We start from the raw sequence: 21,456 nt of genomic DNA, 5'->3' as shown, positions 1-21,456 counted from the left end.
TACAATAGAAACAGGCAGTTTTGCATTTTGCGGCACTGATTCATGGTTATTACTCAGAAACTACCAGATGTGTTTCCAGGTAAGAAGTCAAAAGATTAAACATATCATTTGTAAAGTATTACCTTGAAACAAAAGTGAAATGTTTGGAACATGAAGGGTGGATGAATTTCAGCATTATAATATGGTAATTACCAATTTTAAACTCCAAGAAGTTTTATCTAATTTGGAAGGTATTGCGCTGATAGTAGCCTATAATACTGTGAAAACATCAACATATATTACCGCATTATTATCATGTTATTACAATATTAATAGAACTATATTGCCATTACCCAGATATACATATGGTTATTATCGAACCCTTTCCTACTTATTACATTGGTAATTGCATGTTATTACATGTTACCTTCTTATCACCTTATTACTCCAGTATTACATCTTATTACTGTGATGTATTACCCAGTTATTACTTTGGTAATTACATGTTATTACCTATATATTACCTCTTTATTATCACATTGTTACCCCACTATTACCATCTTATTACCGTACCGTAATATGCAGTGCTACCGCTTTTTGAATTCGACATTTTGAATTGAGACATTTGAATATAGTGCTCACTGCTCATATGCCTACATTTATGTAGTTGTACAAGTTAGTAAATTACATTTGAGAAATCCTCTTGATTACATCTGATTTTTTTGGCCAAGAGGACAGCACGGGTAAAGGGGGTGGTGGATGGGGGAGGGGGGGGGCTTTGAGGTATAGTGCCCAGGGGCACCACATTGTCTTAATACGGGCCTGAATGTGGGGCCTAAAAGACAAAGCATAGGGCTATAACTAGGAAGGGTTTGAAGACTCAAGGGTTCAGTAAGCTTGAAACAAACTAAATTATCTGACTTCTCACCCAACTTTCTAAAGATAAATGTGCTTATACCTGCTCCAGGCTGTTGCATGTGTTCAGCTGGGTCAAGCTCTGGAATGTGTAGAGGAAAAAAGGAACAACAGAGACTGAGAGGGAGAAAGGGAGGGGTGGAGACAAGGGTAGAAAGAGATAAATCAGTTGTACAACAGAGTTCGAAGCAGAGAGCTGAGGTCTCTCTCGTCCTCCCACTGATGATGGAGACACAGGACGGAGCAGAGCTCTGCTTTCCACAACTCTTCAACTCCTCCTGCAGGAAGCTGACACCTCCTTGGTTTGAAGTGATGCTCATTCACATTTTTCTCTACTCCATCTCTCTGCTCACTGTAGCTCTCAACCTGCTCGTCATCATCTCAGTCTCCCACTTCAGGCAAAGATTATTGTCTCAACAATTGAAGTTTTAGGATATATGAACACTATGTGTCAGTTTCAGGGTCCTGGTATTGTTCATGCTGGCTTGATGTCTCAATGTCATGTCTTAGAGGGATGCTTGAGTGAGCCATTTATGATGTTATTTGTAATGTAACACCTGTTATTTTCATACTGTGATAATCTTACTGACTGCTCAGAGTAAGGCCTGTTTCTATGACAGATCAGAAAAAAATCAGATTGTTTTTAGAATAATTGTGTCGATTGTTTCAGAAAGAACTAACATAAAATGTTTGTTTGTCATTTAGGTATGATGACTTGTTGGTCTAATGCTGCTTTTCTCTCTCCCTCCAGGCAGCTCCACACACCCACCAACATCCTCCTCCTCTCTCTGGCTGTCTCAGACCTTCTAGTGGGCCTCGTGGTGATGCCGGGAGAAATCCTCCGAAGAACATCCTGCTGGTTTCTTGGTGACTTTGTGTGTTTTCTTTATAATTATCTTTCAAACATCATTCCCGTATCCTCAATAGGTGACATGGTGCTTATATCAGTTGACCGTTACGTTGCTATTTGTGACCCTCTGCATTACATTACCAGAATCACTGTCAACAGAGTTAAATTCTGTGTTTGTCTGTGTTGGCTCTATTCTGTTTCCTACAGCTTTCTCTTTGTGAAGGACAACCTGACTCAACTGGGGAGGTATAAGTCCTGCTACGGAGAATGTGTGTTGGTCGTTGACTATGTTTTAGGATCTGTAGATGTTTTTTTGAGCTTTATTGTTCCTTTTACTGTCATCATAGCTCTGTATCTGAGAGTATTTGCCGTGGCTGTGTCTCAGGCTCATGCCATGCGCTCTCACATTACAGCTGTCACACTCCAGCATTCAGTGACTCCAAAGGCAAAAAAATCAGAGCTGAAAGCAGCCAGGAGTCTTGGTGTTCTTGTAGTTGTGTTCCTACTATGTTTCTGCCCATATTACTCTGTCTCTCTTGCAGGTGACAGCTTTGTCAATGCTTCATCTGCATCCTATGGTCTCTTTGTGTTGTATTGTAACTCTTGTCTAAACCCTGTAATCTATGCTTTCCTTTACCCCTGGTTTAGAAAATCAGTTAAACTCATTGTTACTCTTCAGATACTGCAGCCTGGCTCCTGTGAGACCAACATGCTGTAGAGGCTGTGGAGGGACTGAGATCAGACTTGGTCTAAGGATTTAATGAATGAATATGTTCCTGTCGTTCAGTGAGTGAGTCATCAAATACAGAAAGTGAAGATTTGCTTTCCTGTCTTAACGTCCAAATTGTGTATGATATGTGTGTATGAACAAATGAAAGGCCTGTGCTTCAGCTTTATCTTGTTGTATATTTTGTCTCTCTGATGCTGCTGCATTTAAAGAAAGAGTCATAAGCACCATATACTGTTTTTAGGTAATCACCTAGTTTAATGCAAGCTTTAAATTCACACATGTATGACACTTTTGTCTTTTTTTTTCCTAGGGAATCTTTTTTTCTTTGTGATAGGAAATATTTCAACCCAACACAACAAAAGAGCTACTAAAGCTTTGTATTTATGTCTCTATGTTTGGTGAAAGCATCATCCAAGTAATTTGAGTCCATTGTCTGTGCTGGGCTCCTGTTTCACAGCGAAAAGACGTCTCTGAACAGCCACACTTTCCTATCAAGTATAGAAAAACATCAGCTGTGAACAGTAATTGTGTTTCACATAAAACTGTGACTACAAAAAGATCATGTTCCCTTTACAAAGTTGTTTTAATCATTTCAGTTTAGTGTAATTCATATTTGATCCCTATATATAAGATGAAGTCCTGTTGCGGTAAGTAAAAAAAATAGATTATTTGAAAAGACAGGATTATCTACAGTTCATCTGATCAATTAATCAATTTTATTAGAAAATTATCAGAATTATTGAAATTTATTTAATTTTACATATCATAGTGATTTGTTGTAAAGTGACATATGATAATAAACAGAAATATTCACAATGTAATATTGTGTCTTTTTATCGATTTTTCACATTGATGTGAAATGACAAGAGACAATAATGACATGTTGAAAACTCCAGAACAAAAGCAGAACTAGGTGTTTTATTAGCCTTCATACTCCTGGACATCTGAGTGGGATTGTTGTATTCAAACCTGCCCAAACCAACCGCACCAATGGGGAAAACCAACCCTAGTGTGATTCAACCAAACTAATGAGGCAGGTGTTAAAGCCTGAGTCTTTTGGTCCACTTTTCGGTCCACTTGGATGACAGATGCCTGCTAAAACACCCTTAGTATAGCAGCCTGTGCCATGCAACAATTATTGTTCAGTGTAGAGCTACATTATCTGCACACTTAAACTGCCAGAGTTGTTCAAGAAATGCTCTGCTGACTTGCCAGAAGATGGAGCTGTTGATTTGTATTTTGCAGGATAGAATTGAAGTAAAGCAGTGGAGATGACAAGGTGAATAGTGCTGTAGTCAAGTCAACCTTTGTCAAGTCCGAGACCAGCACTAGTCAAGACCGAGTCCAAATGAGAGACAGAAAAATAGAATCCTCTTCAAGACCACTTAGATACTTGTTCATAATGTATGTGATGCAAGAGACACTATATCTTTTATTTTAATATAATCATTTAGCATTATTTTAACATATATATTTAGTAAATACCAGAGGTGGGACAAAGTCATTGTTATGCAAGTCACAAGTAAGTCTCAAGTCTTTGCCCTCGAGTCCCGAGTCAAGTCGAGTCAAAGATGAGGCAAGTCCCGAGTCGAGTCACAAGTCAAAGCCAACAAGTCTCAAGTCGAGTCCAAAGTCCTACCATTTTAGTTTTGAGTCATTTCAAGTCCTCTTACCACAGAAATAAAATTTATACAAATCATGTATGTCTGTAAGATTTGTATTTATTTAAACCTCTTTTTATACAATGACATTAATCAAATACAGTAAAAAACAGAAAATTTAAATTTTCACAAAAAATGCTTGTATTTCAACAGCATATTGCACTAGAACAATGCACAGCAACTTCAGTCCTGTATTGTATTGACCTCATATTGCAAAACAGTTTAACTTTCAAATAGACATGGGTCCTTTTAGCCTGAACTTTTTTAAACATGTCATCAATAAAATCCTCACTCCTCAAAATTATCACTTCTGAAAAACTGGACCAACCTGATAATATAATTGGAATGACTCCATAGAGACTTGTGTGTGTGTGTGTGTGTGTGTGTGTGTGAGTGAGTGAGTGAGCGAGCGAGCTGTGTGGACAGGTGATGAGCAGAGAGTGAGTGTGTGTGCGCATGCGTGCTGTGGACAGGTGGAGGGAGGCCCCTATACTGCATTGCATTTGCAAAAGATCAAATTGGCCAAAAGTCTGTCAGTCATTTGTGCACGATGGGGACGCAGAATGATGCCACCATGGCTGAAAACTCGCTCCACTGGAGCACTAGAAGCAGGCACTGCCAAGACTCGGATGGCTACTTGAAAGAGTGAAGGAAGAGTCTTACTGTTCAGTGCCCAGAACAAAAGGGCATTCTGTCCTTCTGCCATGTCAATGTAGTGACTTAGCTGTACTGCTGGTGGGGTCCCAACATCCCTTTTCTGCCTCTTATGGTATGCGGCAAACAGCCCTTCTCCTTCCATGTCCTCTAGTTCTTCTTCAGCAGGCACAGGCACAGGTTGCTCCATCTCTGCAGCATCTTGCAGGATCAATTCTAAAAAAAAACGTCACAACAGCAGAAACAAAAGAGCCCTTATTACCATTACTGATGTTGATGATACTGTGCAAGACTGAAAATTGTTATTATTGTTAAAGTCAGATTAATATCACATTAGATCCTAGATCAGATTAAGATCAAATTATTTTACATTGCATTTAAGTTGCATTGCAAGTCAATAATATTTACCTTTAACTCGTTGTGCCACCTCTGCCTTGATGTCACGGTTGACCAGCACATGGGGCTCAATCCACAGCAGACAAAAGGCTGGATCCAAGGCAGCTGCTTTCAGGTAGACTGTGTCTGAAAAGGGGGCAGTGATCCCTTCTTGAGACTGGGCCATTTTCACATTAACGAAGATCCCAAGAAATCTTTTTTTCAGGGATGCCTGCAGACCTCTGACCAGGCCGCTCAGGAAACGAACTTGAGGCTTCAGCTTCTCAAGATGGTGATTGAGGGACAAGACGGATGGAACAACTGCACTGATTGTAATGACTTTCTCCCCCTGTGTCAAATCAGTTGCTTCTCCGAACGGTTTCAAGATGTCCACCAACTCCTTCAGCAGATTCCACTCTCGTGGTGTGAATGACAGTTCTTTATGCCCGGCCTTCTCAAGAACTGCGTAGAGCTTTTGTTGATCACAATGAAGGACTGCTTTCACCTGCCGCAGTGTGGAATTCCACCTCGTGCTCACTGCAGCAGGGATGCCTCTGTGCTCCCCAAATTCACCATCGAAGATGTCTTTAAACGTTGTGCTTGTGTGGAGCAGGGAGCTAAGTTTTGATAACTTGGAGAGAGAAGGACATGCCGCTTTTGTTTCTTTCAAACCGTCTCCCACAACCAGCTGCAATGTGTGTGCAAAACACTGCAGGCGCTGTTTCTTTGCCATAGCAGCATCGACAGTTTGCTGGTCTTCTAGGGTTAAGTCATGCCATAGCTCAGGATCATCAAGATTATCTCCAGCATCATCATCATCCTCCTGTTCGCTGGGGAAGCAGACCGTAAATGCCTTGCGCATGTTAGCAGCATTGTCACTAATGATATAGTCCAATTTAGCTTTGATGTTGTATTCAACACATATTGCCTCAAATTGGTCACAGATGCGCTCCGCTGTGTGAGAGCCTTTAAAGCGGTTGCAGGCCAGGAGATTAGTCTTTAGCTGTACCCTCTCTGCATCTCTCTCCATCCAGTGCACAGTGACACCAAGGAATCCCCTCATCTTTCGATCAGACCAAATGTCCACAGTGACTGAAACATGGTCAGTGTTGCTCAATTGAGTTTTTAACTTTGAACGTCTCTCCTCAGCAAGGCTCTCTGTTTTTGTGGTCATCGTTCGGCGACAGACTGGGGTATACTTGCTGTCCAGCACAGCCAGAAAGTGACGAAAGCTCTTATTTTCCACAATAGACAGAGGAAAATTGCAATCAATAATCAAGTCAGACAGTATCGAATTGGAGATGGCCTTCTGCTGTGGGTGGCTCATGCTGTAACGCCCTACACGAGTGTCCAGGAATTGTGAGATTGAAGGCTGTTGTGACTCATCTACGATGCTTTTGTTCATCTGGTATTCTTCATACCTGTAACAGAGAAGAATATGAAACAGATGTCAGAAAATCCCTTATAGCCACACATGTTGTATTTGAAACTACTCTTTACTCATGTTGTTGTGTTAATATTCATTGTCTATTGTACACTACAGTATACGATAATACATTTCAGTTTCAGTGTATGCAATATTAAGAATATTTTCACTGCTTCAAAAGTCATAAGAAAGCCCTTTCTCTCAAGAAACTGAAGTCATATGCTTTATAGCAGTGGTTTTCAAAGTGGGGACGGGGACCCCTGGGTGCCGCGAGGGGGTGCTAGGGGGGCCATGGCAACTTGGCATGAAAAGTATAGCAAAACAAAATAATTGAATAAATTTAATAACTAAAGTAAACCAAATTAAACCAAAAATAAGCTAAACAATATTCCCATTAGTTAAGAACTGCACTATAATAATCTATTGCATCCCTAAACATTACTACTATAATCGTTATTATTTTATTTTATTACATGGCTTGGTTGAATTCCAATGTAGAATGCGGTCTGTTATTCCTTGATAACAGACCGTTGCCATGAAAAACAGCGTTGCTATGGACGCAGTTTGTTTTTAAATCAATAAACTCCTTTTTAAATCAATATTTTGTGTCAAAGTAATGATTTATTTGGTAGGTAGCCATGTAATAAGCGGGATAATGTATAGCGAGGCGGTAGTTATAGCGAATACAACCCCTGATATGAAAAGGGAAGGCTAATGGTGGATCTGCTGTGACTGTGTTATGGTAACTTTACTTTAAAACGGACATTGACATGATGTTGGCAAGGTTTTCCATCTGAGTGTGCTACACTCATGTACCTCATATAATCAGGGTTCAAAAATCCCTATTTTTGTAAGCATGAACCAGCAAGGGAGACGTGCGTTTACTGTCTCGTTGAGACAGTAAATATGCAGCAGCTAGCTAGTAAGTTACGGTACATCCGATAAGGTGCTTAGCATTCGTTCAAAACTTACCTTTCTTTGTGCAACTTCAGGTGTCGAACAAAGTTGGACGTTGTGGCAGCTCCGTCTGTTATCTTCGACCCGCATGTTTTGCAAATTGCAACTCTTTTTTTGTCGACTACCTCATAATTTTTATAACCAAAAGAACCTATCTTCGGTATCATTTTGCCAACTGGCTCGTTGTTGCTCGTGCTTCATTGGTTGTCTTGCAATGTGCCTGCTTAGATGCTGTCGAATCAAAACAATGTGGGACTACAGTGATTGGATGTCGTGCAGGCAGCGTGCGTGCTCTCTGCATGCATTCAGGTGGTGCACATTTTTTTCACAGATGCAGATATACTGAGAGCGGCGCGGCCGTGTGAACATTTTCTTCCCCAGTTTTCATGGGAATTAGCAAGTCTTCTCGAGTCAAAAGGCGCAAGTCCAAGTGAAGTCACGAGTCATTGATGTTAAAGTCCAAGTCGAGTTGCAAGTCTTTATACATTTTGTCGAGTCGAGTCTGAAGTCATCAAATTCATGACTCGAGTCTGACTCGAGTCCAAGTCACATGACTCGAGTCCACACCTCTGGTAAATACACCCCTATGTTAAATTCCCATAGATGCAGTGTTCCCTCTGCCCCCAAGCGAACTCATGGGTCAGACCCATCTGGTAGCGAAGGAGGGCCGAGACTAAGAGCTACATGAAAAAATATGCACCAAACAAGCCACTTTGAAATGTTGCTTTTTTCATGAATACAAAAGTTGGGTGAACCCCTCCTAGACTAAAAAATGTTGGGTGACCATCCCCTCAACAAAGAATAAAGAGACATGACCCTCCCCTATTTTCCTCCGGTGGTCCATTCCATACATACCGAACGGTCCCTAAGCCAAATTAAGCTATGGACACGTGTGCAGAAAGGGTTTTTAAGCAGGAAGACGTGTAAAATTATAAATACATGCACTGTAAATCCGAATTCGCTAACTCAACCTAAAACTTTTTTGGAAACGGCTTGCACTCAAAACTTTTAATTTAGCACAGTATGGTAACATTAAAGTTTTGAGTACACTAAACATAAAATAAATGTCACATGAGTGTTATCTGAAAGGAAATTCATGTCAGTTTAACATAATTTTTTTAGTCATGCAACCAAAATAATTAGTGTTTTCTTAACATATAATTCTATGTTATATTAACATAGAATGATCAGGTTGCTTAATGTGTATTTATATGTTTATTAAACACAAAAAGTGATGTATCATAACTTGTTAATTTTATGTACAAACAACAATTAAGTATTGTAATTTTAAAGTAAAATTAACATTAGTTTCATTATTCTGCTATATCCCAATTTGCTCACTCTACTCAAATATTTTTTGGAAATAATAACTTGACAGCTCTTAAATGTGTATTCTTAACAAGTTCAAGAACAATGATAGTACTTCCTTTGAAGCAAACATTGGCTGGTAAAAAGACTGTGTGGCCAAAAAAGATAACTTCAGGCCCTGCTTACAACTATATGGTATTAAAAGGAAAAACTTCATTAAAACAATGTAGTCTTCAGCCAGTTTAAAGAGGCAAAGTGCATGTGAATGCTACAATATGGTGTCTTAATGACCAGGTACATTACTGGGGTGAAAAGGCCGACTGAAAGAAGCAGCCAAGAAGAGGAAGGATGATTTAGAGAAAAGTTAAAAAAAAAAAAGAAATATTAGTACCATGTGGACAGTTGGAAACAATGGCCAGGTTCGTGAGTGGCTGATTTACGACAGCAGTAAATTGTTAATAACTTGACAGCACTTAAATGCTTATTCTTAACAAGTTCAAGAACAATGCTTGTGCACTTCCTGTTTTTTATCTTTATCAGGCAAAACATTGGCTCAATGGCCAGTTCTAAAAAGAAAAACTGCATTAAAACAATGTAGTCTTCAGAAAGTTCAATTAGGCAGAGTTTGTATGACTGTTACAGTATGGTGTCTTAATGAGCAGAGCTAAAACTGAGGTGCCAAACTCATCTCCCAATAGATCAGAGTTTGATGGGCTAAATGACCATTTACTTTGTTGTGTATAGTGGGCATCGACAGACACACAAACAGTCAGGTCCCGTGAGATTTAATTTGTCTCTCTGTGAACAATGTTTTGCAGCCCATTAGTGGCTCCTAAAGGCGGTGTGCTGAACCCCTCTGGACAGGAAGTTTCTTCACACCTGCATGGGTTAGTCAGATGATGACATCTCGACCAATGAGGTGTCACTGCAATCAGAGGTGTGAAGACAAACAAGCATCAGCATGAACCCATCAACATATGATGTAATCATTACTGAACAGTGATGTTTTTCAGTTGATTTTGTGTCTTACAATACAATAATTTAATCAAGTGGAATTCTTTAGAATTTTTTAACATAAAAAGGGATTCAATTAGCATGTGTAATGTGAGAGGGGTTGCTGCCAGTCACAAATCCCCTTAGAATTATTTCCCAACTGTGCAACTCCTCACAGCTCTCTTACTGTTTTTGTTCACTCTCACAGCTCTTACAATAATAATAATAACTGCATATATTTATATAGCGCTTTATCATAGACACTCAAAGCGCTTCATGGGGACCACACTCTACCACCACCAATATGCCTCACATCAGAGTCCATTTCAGGACTCTAAAACCCACTGTACCAAATAGTTTGGTGTAGCTCAGCAGCAAATCGACAGTTAGAGACCAGCTGGTGAATAAAGTGGAGGATTTAGCAGGTTAATAAGAGCGTTAGGGGTTATGTGCTGCTGGAGTACAGCAAAATGTACGGAAGGGACCATAGCAATTGAACAAAGCATTAAATGAGGACACAAAGTATAAGAGCGCCATATTCCATGTAAGAAAGCAGGTTGGGGTGGTGGGGGGGTCATACAAACACAGGACTTTCAGCCATGAGACCGGGGACCGTGTCCTGTTTGAAAATAAAAGTAGTGGGGCGTAATTTCTTGCCAACAATAGGGCGTTAATTCATATAATCCTCCTAAGGGTCATATTAGAGGGTAGGAATAAAAAAAATATATATTGTCATATGGTTTGGAAGACTTGTTGGACCCTTTATTATCCTATTGGTTCTACTTCTGCATCTTTTGGTCCTGCAGGGTGGGTGGTTAACATCCAGTGGTGTTATTTTTAGTGCTAAACAACAAGACTGCACCAGCCAAATTCAATCAGACTGCAATGGAGAGGATATATGATAGGTGGGAAGGCCCGAGGCTTGCTGACTGTTAACACAATAGTTATAAGTTGGCAGGAAATCAAGCAGGGGACTAGCCGTTAACCTGCTTGACTCCAGAGAAGTGATAGAGGGCCCACGGAAGCACTGAAGGTCTGGGAGCAAAGGTTTTAAGATTCATAAGCGACTGGAACAGGCTCAAGAGAGCCAGGTTCTGGAGCAGAGCTTTCATACAACTTCCACTGTCTGGAAAGTTCCTTAGAACTGCACGGGCCTGGGGGAAGTGGGGGCTGATGGAACAGAATAAAAACTACTGAGGCAGCCGTAGAGACACTGAGATGGCCTTGCAAGTCCAAACTAGACAGGCCGTTCTCATCAACCATTCGTACATATAGCTACGAAAAGTAAAGCACGGTAATTCATACATTTATCACGTTATATTCCTGTCAACACTACAAAGACTGATGCATTATCAGACCGGGAAGATCCACGTAGGGAGGAGGTCAGTGTGGATGTTTGAGTCCCAAAACACAGGACTTTCTAGCCGGAGAGCAGATTTCATGTCCCGTAAGAAGTTAAGGAGAAAACACAAATTTGTTTTGGTGTTGTAGGAGCATGTCACACAATCTCTAAAATAAGTTAAATAAACAGTTTAAACAGAACAAACAATATAAGTATACATATATATATATATATATACACACACAGAATGTATTAAAAATCAGAGTAAGAACTAAGATTAAAAGAGCAGATTAAGTACAGTGGCATGTAGAGTCAGAGGTGGGGTGTGGAGAGAGTCAGGGTGGTTGTCCTGATGGACCTCAGCCTTCTGCCAGAGGGGAGTGTCTCAAAGAGTTTGTTGCCGGGGTGGGAGGGGTCAGCCACTATCTTTCCAGCATGCTTCAGAGTCCTGGTTGCGTAAAGGTCTTGGAGCGGCGGCAGATTGCAGCCAATCACCGTCTCAGCTGACCGAATGACACGCTGCAGTCTGCCCTTGTCCTTGGCAGTGCTAGAAGCATACCAGATGGAGATGAAGGATGTGAGGATGGACTCAATGATGGCTGTGTAGAAGTGCAGCTGTTGGTGTACAGGGAGAAGAGCAGAGAAGAAAGAATACAGCCCTGAGGGGATCCGGTGCTGATGGTCTGTGAGTCGGAGATGTTTTTCCCCAGCTTCACATGCTGCTTCCTGTCAGAAAGGAAGTCAGTGATCCACCTGCAGGTGGAGTCAGGCACACCAAGCTGGGAGATGATGGTGTTAAAGGCAGAGCTGAAGTCCACAAACAGGATCCTGGCGTAGGTTCCTGCAGAGTTCAGGTGCCGGAGGATGTAGTGGAGGGCCAGGTTGACTGCATCGTCTACAGACCTATGGGCTCTGTAGGCAAACTGCAGGGGGTCCAGGAGGGGGTCAGTGATGTCTTTGAGGTGAGAAAGCACAAGGCGCTCAAAGGACTTCATAACCACAGTGGTCAGGGCGACGGGTCTGAAGTCATTAAGTCCTGTGGTCCTTGGCTCATTGGGAACAGGGATGATTGTTGAGGACTTGAAGCAGGCTGGCACGTGGCATGTCTCCAGTGAGGTGTTGAAAATGTCTGTGAACACTTGAGACAGCTGGTCAGCGCAGTGCTTCAAGCTGGATGGGGAGACAGCATCCGGTCCAGCAGCTTTCCTGGGGTTCTGTCTCCTGAACAGGTGATGCACTGTGGCTGGAGCTGTTGGGAGGTGTCGCGAGGGATGGTATCAGGGAAAACCCTTTGTTGGGAGGTGTTGAGGGGGATGGTTACCAGACTGACAGTAGAACTCGTTAAGGTCGTTGGCTAGGCGTCGGTCGTTGGTGGAGTGGGAGACTTTGGGCTTGAAGCTGGTGATCTGTTTGAGCCCTCTCCAGACAGAAGCAGAGTCGTTCGCTGAGAACTGGTTTTGGAGTTTCTCAGAGTACCGTTGTTTAGCCTCTTTCACCGCCTTGCTAAACTTGTACTTTGCTTCTTTAAGTGTGTCTTTGTCCCCACTCCTGAACGCCTCTGCCTTATCCAACCTTAGCCTTCTGAGTTTGGCTGAGAACCAGGGTTTATCATTGTTGAAATGATTGATTGAATGACACTCACCCTGGTGCATGATGGAACACAGCAGTCCTCACAGAAGCTGATGTATGACATCATAACCTCTGTGTACTCATCCAGACTGTTGGTAGCAGTCCTGAACACATCTCAGTCAGTAGAGTCCAAGCACGTCTGGAGATCCTCCACAGCTACACTGGTCCACTTCCTTGATGTCCTCACTACAGGTTTGCAAAGCTTAGGTTCCTGCCTGTAGGCGGGGATCAGGTGAACCATGATGTGGTCAGAGTGTCCCAGTGCAGCACGGGGGACGGCATGATAAGCATCCCAACTCAGCTCAACTGTCACGTGACTGGTTGGCGGTTACCAGTCAGCGGCAACCATATTTACGGTAAATGCCATACCAATTGCATTTATGAGAATGCTTTGCATCAGATTACACACCCGGTTCCTCTTAAAAATGGAAAGGAGAGTGTAGTCTGTTGTGTCCCAGCCCGGTCTCACAGCAGTTTGTGTAAATGTCACATTATTTTTAATCTATTGATACGTGTTCACGGGGATGTTTTACTCGTTTTTTACGTGGTGGCCAGCACGAAAATGTGAAGTAATGTATTTCAATGGGAAGCATATTTCGTGGTCACCGCATGAAAATGGTAGGGAGTAGTATAAAAAGCCGAAAATCTGCGTAGGGAGGCTGTCTCCCGGCGTGTGAGGCGCCCTTTCCCCGTAGTGTTTTTCCTAAACCCAACCTCTGCCATCTGGTTATTGTCGCGTCTCCCGGCGTGTATGAGGCGTCCTTTTCGGCCGTCTCCCGGCGTGTGAAGCGTCCTTTGCCCGTACGGTATTTCGTGCTGGCCATCACGTAAAAAACGAGAAAAACGTCCCCATGAACACGTATCAATAGATTAAAAATAACGTAACGTGGGTTGTGTGTCCTTAAACGTAAGAGAAGCTCACTCAATTCTAGTTGCAAATTAACCCCGCCTCTTAAATTTCATGATTTGTCACCCAAAACTGCGATCTGGGATCTCCAGGGTGCAGGATTGGATTGGTTTCATTGGGGAAATTTTGATTGTTTGTATCTTTGTATATTACTGTATGGCGAAAGAACCTCTGGTTGCCAAACGTGGGGCCTAAAAGACACAATATAGGGCTATAACTAGGAAGGGTTTGAAGACTTTCAGTAAGCTTGAAATTAACTAAATTATTTGACTTCTCGCCCAACTTTCTAAAGATAAATGTGCTTATACCTGCTTCAGGCTGTTGCATGTGTTCAGCTGGGTCAAGCTCTGGCATGGGGGGTCACAGAAGATTGACAGTAAGGCAGAAAACCAGAGGATTGAGAAGTGAAATTATTATTGAAAGATTTGTAGAAGAACAGAGAGAAAGTTTAGAAAATGATGTTGTGATGTGTAGAGGAAAAGAGGAAGGACATCAGTATCCAACAGAGACTGAGAGGGAGAAAAGGGTGGGGACAGCAGTAGAAAGAGATAAATCAGTTGTATGACAGAGCTCGAGGCAGAGAGCTGCAGCATCTCTCCTCCCACTGATGATGGAGACACAGGATGGAGCAGAGCTCTGCTTTCCAGAACTCTTCAACACCTCCTGCAGGAAGCTGACACCTCCTTGGTTTGAAGTGATGCTCAATCACATTTTTCTCTACTCCATCTCTCTGCTCACTGTAGCTCTCAACCTGCTCGTCATCATCTCAGTCTCCCACTTCAGGCAAAGATGATTGTCTCAACAATTGAAGTTTTAGATATATGAACACTATGTGTCAGTTTCAGTGTCCTGGTATTGTTCATGCTGGCTTGATGTCTTAATGTCATGTCTTAGAGGGATGCTTGAGTGAGCCATTTAAGATGTTATTATAATGTAACACCAGCTCTTCTCATACTGTGATAATCAAACTGACTGCTCAGAATAAGGCCTGTTTTTATAAAAGATCAGATAAATAAATAAATAGATATAATAGATATAAACTTGTATATAAAGTAAGAGTATTTTTGGAATGATTGTTTTGATTGTTTCAGAAAGAACTAACATAAAATGTGTCATTTAGATATGAGGACTTGTTGGTTTAATGGTGCTTTTCTCTTTCCCTCCAGGCAGCTCCACACACCCACCAACATCCTCCTCCTCTCTCTGGCTGTCTCAGACCTTCTAGTGGGCCTCGTGCTGATGCCGGGAGAAAGCCTCCGAAAAACATCCTGCTGGTATTTTGGTGACCTTGTGTGTACTCTGTATACGTATGTTACAGTCATCATTCCCATATCCTCAATAGGTGACATGGTGCTCATATCAGTTGACCGTTACGTGGCTATTTGTGACCCTCTGCATTACACCACCAGAATCACTGTCAACAGAGTTAAATTATGTGTTTGTCTGTGTTGGCTCTATTCTGTTTCCTACAGCTTTCTCTTTCTGAAGGATGACCTGAATCAACCGGGGAGGTATAATTCTTGCCACGGAGCATGTGTGTTGGTCATTGATTATTTCACAGGAGTAATAGATCTTGTTTTGAGCTTTATTGTTCCAGTTACTGTCATCATAGCTCTGTATCTGAGAGTATTTGCTGTGGCTGTGTCTCAGGCTCGTGCCATGCGCTCTCACATTACAGCTGTCACACTCCAGCATTCAGTGACTCCAAAGGCAAAAAAATCAGAGCTGAAAGCAGCCAGGACTCTTGGTGTTCTTGTAGTCGTGTTCCTCATGTGTTTCTGCCCATATTACTCTGTCTCTCTTGCAGGTGACAGCTTTGTTAATGCTTCACCTGCATCCTATGTTCTCTTTGTGTACTGTTGCAATGCTTGTCTAAACCCTGTCATCTATGCCTTTTTTTACCCCTGGTTTAGAAAAGCAGTGATATACATTGGAACTCTTCAGATACTGCAGCCTGGCTCCTCTGAGACCAACATGTTGTAGAGAGACTGAGATCAGACTTAGTCTAAGGATAAATGATTGAATATGTTCCTGCTGTTCAGTGAGTGAATTATCAAATACAGAAAGTGAACACATGCTTTCATGTCTTTAAGTCTAAATTGTGTATGATCAACAAATGAAAGGCCTGTCCTTCCGCTTTATCTTGTTGTGTATGTTTTCCTCTGTGATGCTGCTGCATTTAAAGAAAAAGTCATAAGCACCATATACTGTTCCTATAAAACACCCATTAAATTCACACATATATGACACATTTGTTTTTTTTCCTAGGGAACCTTTTTTTCTTTGTGATAGGAAACATTTCAACCCAACACAAAAAAGAGCTACTAAAGTTTTAAATTTATGTCTCTATGTTTGGTGAAAGCATCATCCAAGTAATTTTTCTCCATTTAGTTGCAAACAGAAAGTACAGGCCTGCTGGGCTCCTGTTTGACGTAGAAAAGATGCCCTTGAACAGACATACTTTCCCGTCAAGTATAGAAAAACATCACTTGTTAAGTTAATGTGTAAATGTTAAAGTGTAATGGGTTGAAATTTTAATTCAGTTTTTTTAGAAAAATTATCAGAATTATTGTCATTTATTTAATTTTACATAGCATAGTGATTAGTTGTGAAGTCACATATGATAATAAACAGACATATTCACTACGTAATATTGTGTCTTTTTCGATTTTTCACACTGATGTGAAAAGACGAGACAATAATGACATGTTGAAAACTCCAGAACAAAAACAGAACGGGAGTTGTGGTGTTATGTGTTTTATTAGCCTTCATACTCCTGGTCGTCTGAGTGGGATTGCTGCATTCAAACCTGCCCAAACAAACTGCACCAAGGGGGGAAACCAACCCTAGTGTGATTCAACCAAACTAAATGAGGCAGGTGTTAAAGCCTGAGTCTGTTTTTTGTTGGTCTACTTTTTGGTCCACTTGGATGACAGATGCCTGCTAAAACACCCTTAGTATAGCAGCCTGTGTCATGCAACAATTATTGTTCAGTGTAGTGCTACATTATCTGCACACTTAAACTGCCAGAGTTGTTCAAGAAATGCTCTGCTGACTTGCCAGAAGATGGAGCTGTTGACTTGTATTTTGCAGGATAGAAATGAAGTAAAGCAGTTGAGATGACGAGGTGAATAGTGGTGTAGTCAAGTCAACCTTTGTCAAGTCCAAGACAGAAAAATAGAATACTCTTTAAGACCACTTAGATACTTGTTCATAGTATATGTGATGCAAGAGACACTATATCTGTTATTTTCAGATAATCATTTTGCATTATTTTTAGTAATGCAAAATCAAATCAAATCAAATCAAATCAAATGAGGCTATAGACAGGTGTCACAGGTGTCACTAAAAACACAGGTGTTCCTAAAATATACAAATGTTCCCATTTTTGGAACTTATCAGTTGTCTTGAAGAATCCACAGTACAAAGTGATCAGTGACATTGTGTCTGTGGCCAAAATCAAAAAAAGCTTCGCTACTCGGCCCCTAATAATACAGGCAAAAACAATAGGGTCCACGCAACTTCACTGCTCGGCCCCTAATTATCATTAAGGGATTTATTGGTAATTTCCTCAGGTATGTAAGGTATGTAAAATGTGGTCAACCGCACTCATCCCAGAGCTGAGAAATATAGAACACCCAAAAGTAAGTGAAAGAGCAAGACACTTCAATGGGGTTTTCACTGAAAAAACAGTTACCATGGATACAATGTTTTTTTGCACATCATCAAAAGGACCAAAAATGTAGTCCATTTAGCAAAATTGAGATAAGATGTATGTGGGTACATGTAACATACACCACAAGGGTGAGAGCACAATAGTAGCATCAGACATAATGATGACATAATCTTTAAGAAGTGTGAATGGATCAAACTGACACTCCAAAATCCACTATGAAAACTAAAGATCAAGATGAAAGCGTAACATCAATATTGAACAGGCTGGCCTGTTTTGTAGCTCACTTGAACAAATCAAGCTAAAAGAGGTGAAGAAAACAGCATACATGGTCTATAATCAGAACCATACGAACTGTTAATTATTTAAATCTTCTCAATTAAAATATCTTTGGTGTTGTGTCTCCAATCCCCACATGAGCATAATGCCAGAGTACACAGTGGCATGTTAACCTAGGACACAAACTAATGAGCTGATCATTTCAGACAGGTGTGTTGATGCTCTGAAACATCTAAATGCAGGGAAGGTTTCCAAAGAACAATGGCTGATTATGTATAAGATGAAACATTATGACCATTTGAACTTGCAAGCTTCAGGTCCAAAGGTAAACACTGATCTCAGTGAACTATTGTCCAGGTGATGACTCCTTTAGCTATTTGGCTATATTTTATTGAGTCAGCCTGGGTTGACTCAATAAAACTTATATATATATATATATATATATGTATATATATATATATATATATATATATATATATATATATATATATATATATATATATATATATATATATATATATTTACTTATATATATATATAGATATATGTATGCAAGAAACATCTCATGGATGCACTGGGACGCATCCTCAGTGATGTATCTTGGGATCATTGGGTGTTTCGGGTCTCGCAGCATCATACACCCTCGCCCAGGTGACCCAGCCGGGGTTGATCAAGCCCCGACTTGCGTCCCAGTAGCAGTCCACGGATCAGCCCTCTTAATCCAAAGCCACCTTGTGGCCTTCTCTGCAGCTTCAGATTGAATGGCCCTCTTATTGGCCGCCCCTGTCTCGCCCAAACGACTGAGGACTTTGCAAAGTGAACGTACTGCAAAGCCTCTGCAGCTGACTTCTATAGGCTCATAGAAGGTTTTCCAGCCTCTCTCCCTGCACTCCTCCACCAGTTCCTGGTACTTAGCGCGTTTCCTCTCATTGGCTTCCTCAATACGCTCTTCCCAGGGCACCGTAAGTTCCAGCATGATCAGATGTTTTGAAGCCTCGGAGGTAACCATCATGTCTGGACGGAGTCTTGTTGTTGCAATATGCTGAGGGAACCTCAGCTGTTTTTCCAGGTTGACCTGCAGCAGCCAGTCAGAGGCTTTGTGGAGGAGGCCTGTTGTTAATTGTGAGCGTACCCAGGGTTTCTCTCCAGCTTTGATGAAGGGGACTGCCTTCTTTGGAGCATGATTGTGTTTGCTGGTGTTGATGGCTGAGGCTAAACTCTCAGCAATTGCCTTAAGCACCTGGTCGTGGCACCAACGATAGCGACCATCAGCCAGAGCCTTCAGGCAACTGCTGAGGAGATGTTTTAAAGAGCCTCTTCCAGAGCAAAAAAGGCAGGAAGGGGTCTCGCTCTTCCCCCAGACATGGAGGTTAGCTGGACTTGGCAGGACATTGTAGACAGCTTGTACCAGGAAACGGACCCGATGGAAATCTGCCTGTAAGATGTTTGCCCAGGTGATCCTACGCAGCAGTGTACTCTCCCACCTTGTCCACGCCCCCTACTGCCGGAGTCCCACAGCCCTGCTCACTCGCTCTTCCTCTACGCCTGCTCGAATCTCATCCTGGAGTAGATGGTGTCTTTCTTTGCCACGAGCCTGGCTGACCAGCATCTTTGGGAAATAGCCCAAATCCCCTCTGCCTGTCGCCACGGTGCCCACCAATGCCTTTTGTCTGAGGCGTGACTCTGCCATCTCCACTGCTTTCCCAGCCTTCCATTTCCTTCCCGTCCTCACCTCAATGCCGGCTGATGACACCTTACAGTCCCTGGAGTCCCTGTACTGTAGGACTTCTCTGGTGTGTACCACCATGAATTCTTCAGTGAGGCCGCTGAAGGGCAGCTGCAGGATGTTACTTGTCCCATACAGTGCAGCACTGGTAAGACTGTGTGGAAGGCCCAGCCACTTCCGAAGAAAGCCACTGATCTTCCTTTCTAGGGACTCAACTGTTGTCATTGGGACTGCATAGACCAGCAGGGGCCACAGGACTCGGGGCAGGATGGAATGCTGGTAGATCCAGGCTTTAAATCTACCAGGCAGACCGGACTTGTCAACCTTGGTGAGCCAAGCCCCAAGTTCTTTATTGGATTTCTGGATGGCGACAGAGTCTTTCAGGCTGGAGTCAAAGAGTGAGGAGTCAAACCCTTGACAGGTTGCTCCGTGATGGTTGGAATGACAGTTCCTGAGATGGAAAAACGGAACTTGTCAATCACTTTCCCCCTCTTCAGCGCCATGGATCTTGACTTGGAGGGCTTAAAACTCATCCTTGCCCAGGTGATGAGTCTCTCAAGTCCTTGTAGGATCCACCTGCTCCCTGGGACTGATGTTGTTGTGATGGTAAGGTCATCCATATAGGCTCTTATAGGGGGCTGTCGTACGCCTGACTTTGTTAAGGGCCCTCTGCATTCCACCTCGGCTGACTTGACCACCATGTTCATGGCAAGAGCAAAAAGAATAACAGAGATGGTACAGCCTGTTATTATTCCTTTCCCAATGCGATGCCAGTCTGATGTTCCTGACCCAGAATTGACCCGCATCCTGAAATTATTGTAGTAATCCAGGATCAGGTCCTTGATCTTACTGGGAACATGATGGAGGTGTAGAGCGAGCTCGACCAGTTTGTGCGGTATGGACCCATAGGCGTTGGCCAGGATCAACCACAAGACAACTAAGTCATCTCTGTTCTCATGGGCCTCTCTGATGAGCTGTGTAACTACACCAGTGTGTTCCAAGCAGCCGGGAGCTCCAGGAATCCCCCCCTTCTGCACTGAGGGGTCGATGTAGTTGTTCTTGAGGAGAAACTCTGTCAGTCTTCGTGACACGATGCTGAAAAACACCTTCCCTTCAACACTCAATAGTGAAATAGTTCGAAACTGGTTGATGTTTTTTGAGTTCTCCTCTTTGGGGATCCACACTCCCTCCGCCCATCTCCACTGGTCAGCAACTCTTCCTCTTCGCCAAATCACCTTCAAGATCTTCCACAGGTGCCGGAGAAGCTCTGGGCAGCGCTTGTAGACCAAATAAGGTACTCCACTGGGGCCTGGAGTAGATCCTGAGCGAGCTGCCTTGATGATCTCCTCAACATCCCTCAAACTTGGCTCCCTCAGGTTGAACTCTGTTGTTGGGGGAGCAGGGCTGATGAGGGCTTTGTTGGGCTCCAACTCTTGCTCTCTCATTGAATCGCTCACTGTATCCTGGAGGAAGCGATTCACTTCCTCTTTTGAGCACTCAAGCCGACCACTGCGCTTGTCCCCAAGCAGTTGTTTTGTGAAGCCGAAGGGATTGGCGATGAAGGCCGCTCGCTTCCTGACTCGCTCTCTTCCCCGTCTCCGGTGCCACTCTGCTCTGCGGATGATCATCAGCTTCTTCCGCAGGATGTTTTGCAGCTCTGCTATTGGTTGCCTCTCCTCAGCAGTAGCTTTCTTGTACTGTTTTTTGAGGGTGCGAATCTCCTGACGCAGGTGATGTATCCTGGTAGCCCTGCAGTTCATGGTGTAGGAGGTGGGCTTGATTTTTTCCTTCTCTACCTGACCAAATCTTTCTGAGGCATAGCTGAAGATGATGGTAGCCATCGTTTGGAGTCGGCTGTCAGCATCTCCTTTGGCTGTGGCTTGGATGATATTGGACACATCCTCGTCGAACTGCAGCCACTCACTCCATTTGCTGGCTGGGGGCCATTTAGTCCGTTGCTGCGGAATTACTCTGCTGGGATTGGGAGGCTCGGGTACGTGGAGGGACTGGGCTCTGTGGGTTGCCTCCTAGCCAGGCTCCTCCTGCCTTTCA

The 21,456-nt window shown here is 42.6% G+C and overlaps 2 protein-coding genes and 1 pseudogene across 2 annotated transcripts; 2 read left to right on the top strand and 1 right to left on the bottom strand.

Moving 5' to 3' along the window:
• Window positions 1-1,119: 1,119 nt before the first annotated feature.
• LOC116052247 (trace amine-associated receptor 13c-like) lies at window positions 1,120-2,474 on the top strand. The gene is made up of 2 exons (XM_031306497.2): window positions 1,120-1,292; window positions 1,646-2,474. Exons 1-2 carry the CDS (start codon window positions 1,120-1,122, stop codon window positions 2,460-2,462), a joined length of 990 nt encoding a protein of 329 aa, XP_031162357.1. The 3' UTR covers window positions 2,463-2,474.
• Window positions 2,475-14,336: 11,862 nt separating this feature from the next.
• LOC116060088 (trace amine-associated receptor 13c-like) lies at window positions 14,337-15,709 on the top strand. The gene is made up of 2 exons (XM_031317271.1): window positions 14,337-14,509; window positions 14,893-15,709. Exons 1-2 carry the CDS (start codon window positions 14,337-14,339, stop codon window positions 15,707-15,709), a joined length of 990 nt encoding a protein of 329 aa, XP_031173131.1.
• A 2,602-nt stretch (window positions 15,710-18,311) lies between these two features.
• Window positions 18,312-21,245, bottom strand: LOC116050249 (annotated as a pseudogene).
• Between the last annotated feature and the right edge of the window lie 211 nt (window positions 21,246-21,456).

Source organism: Sander lucioperca, chromosome 8 (genome assembly GCF_008315115.2).
Source record: "Sander lucioperca isolate FBNREF2018 chromosome 8, SLUC_FBN_1.2, whole genome shotgun sequence".
In the NCBI taxonomy this organism is placed as follows: Eukaryota; Metazoa; Chordata; class Actinopteri; order Perciformes; family Percidae; genus Sander; species Sander lucioperca.
This window is presented reverse-complemented; position numbering and strand designations above follow the sequence as displayed.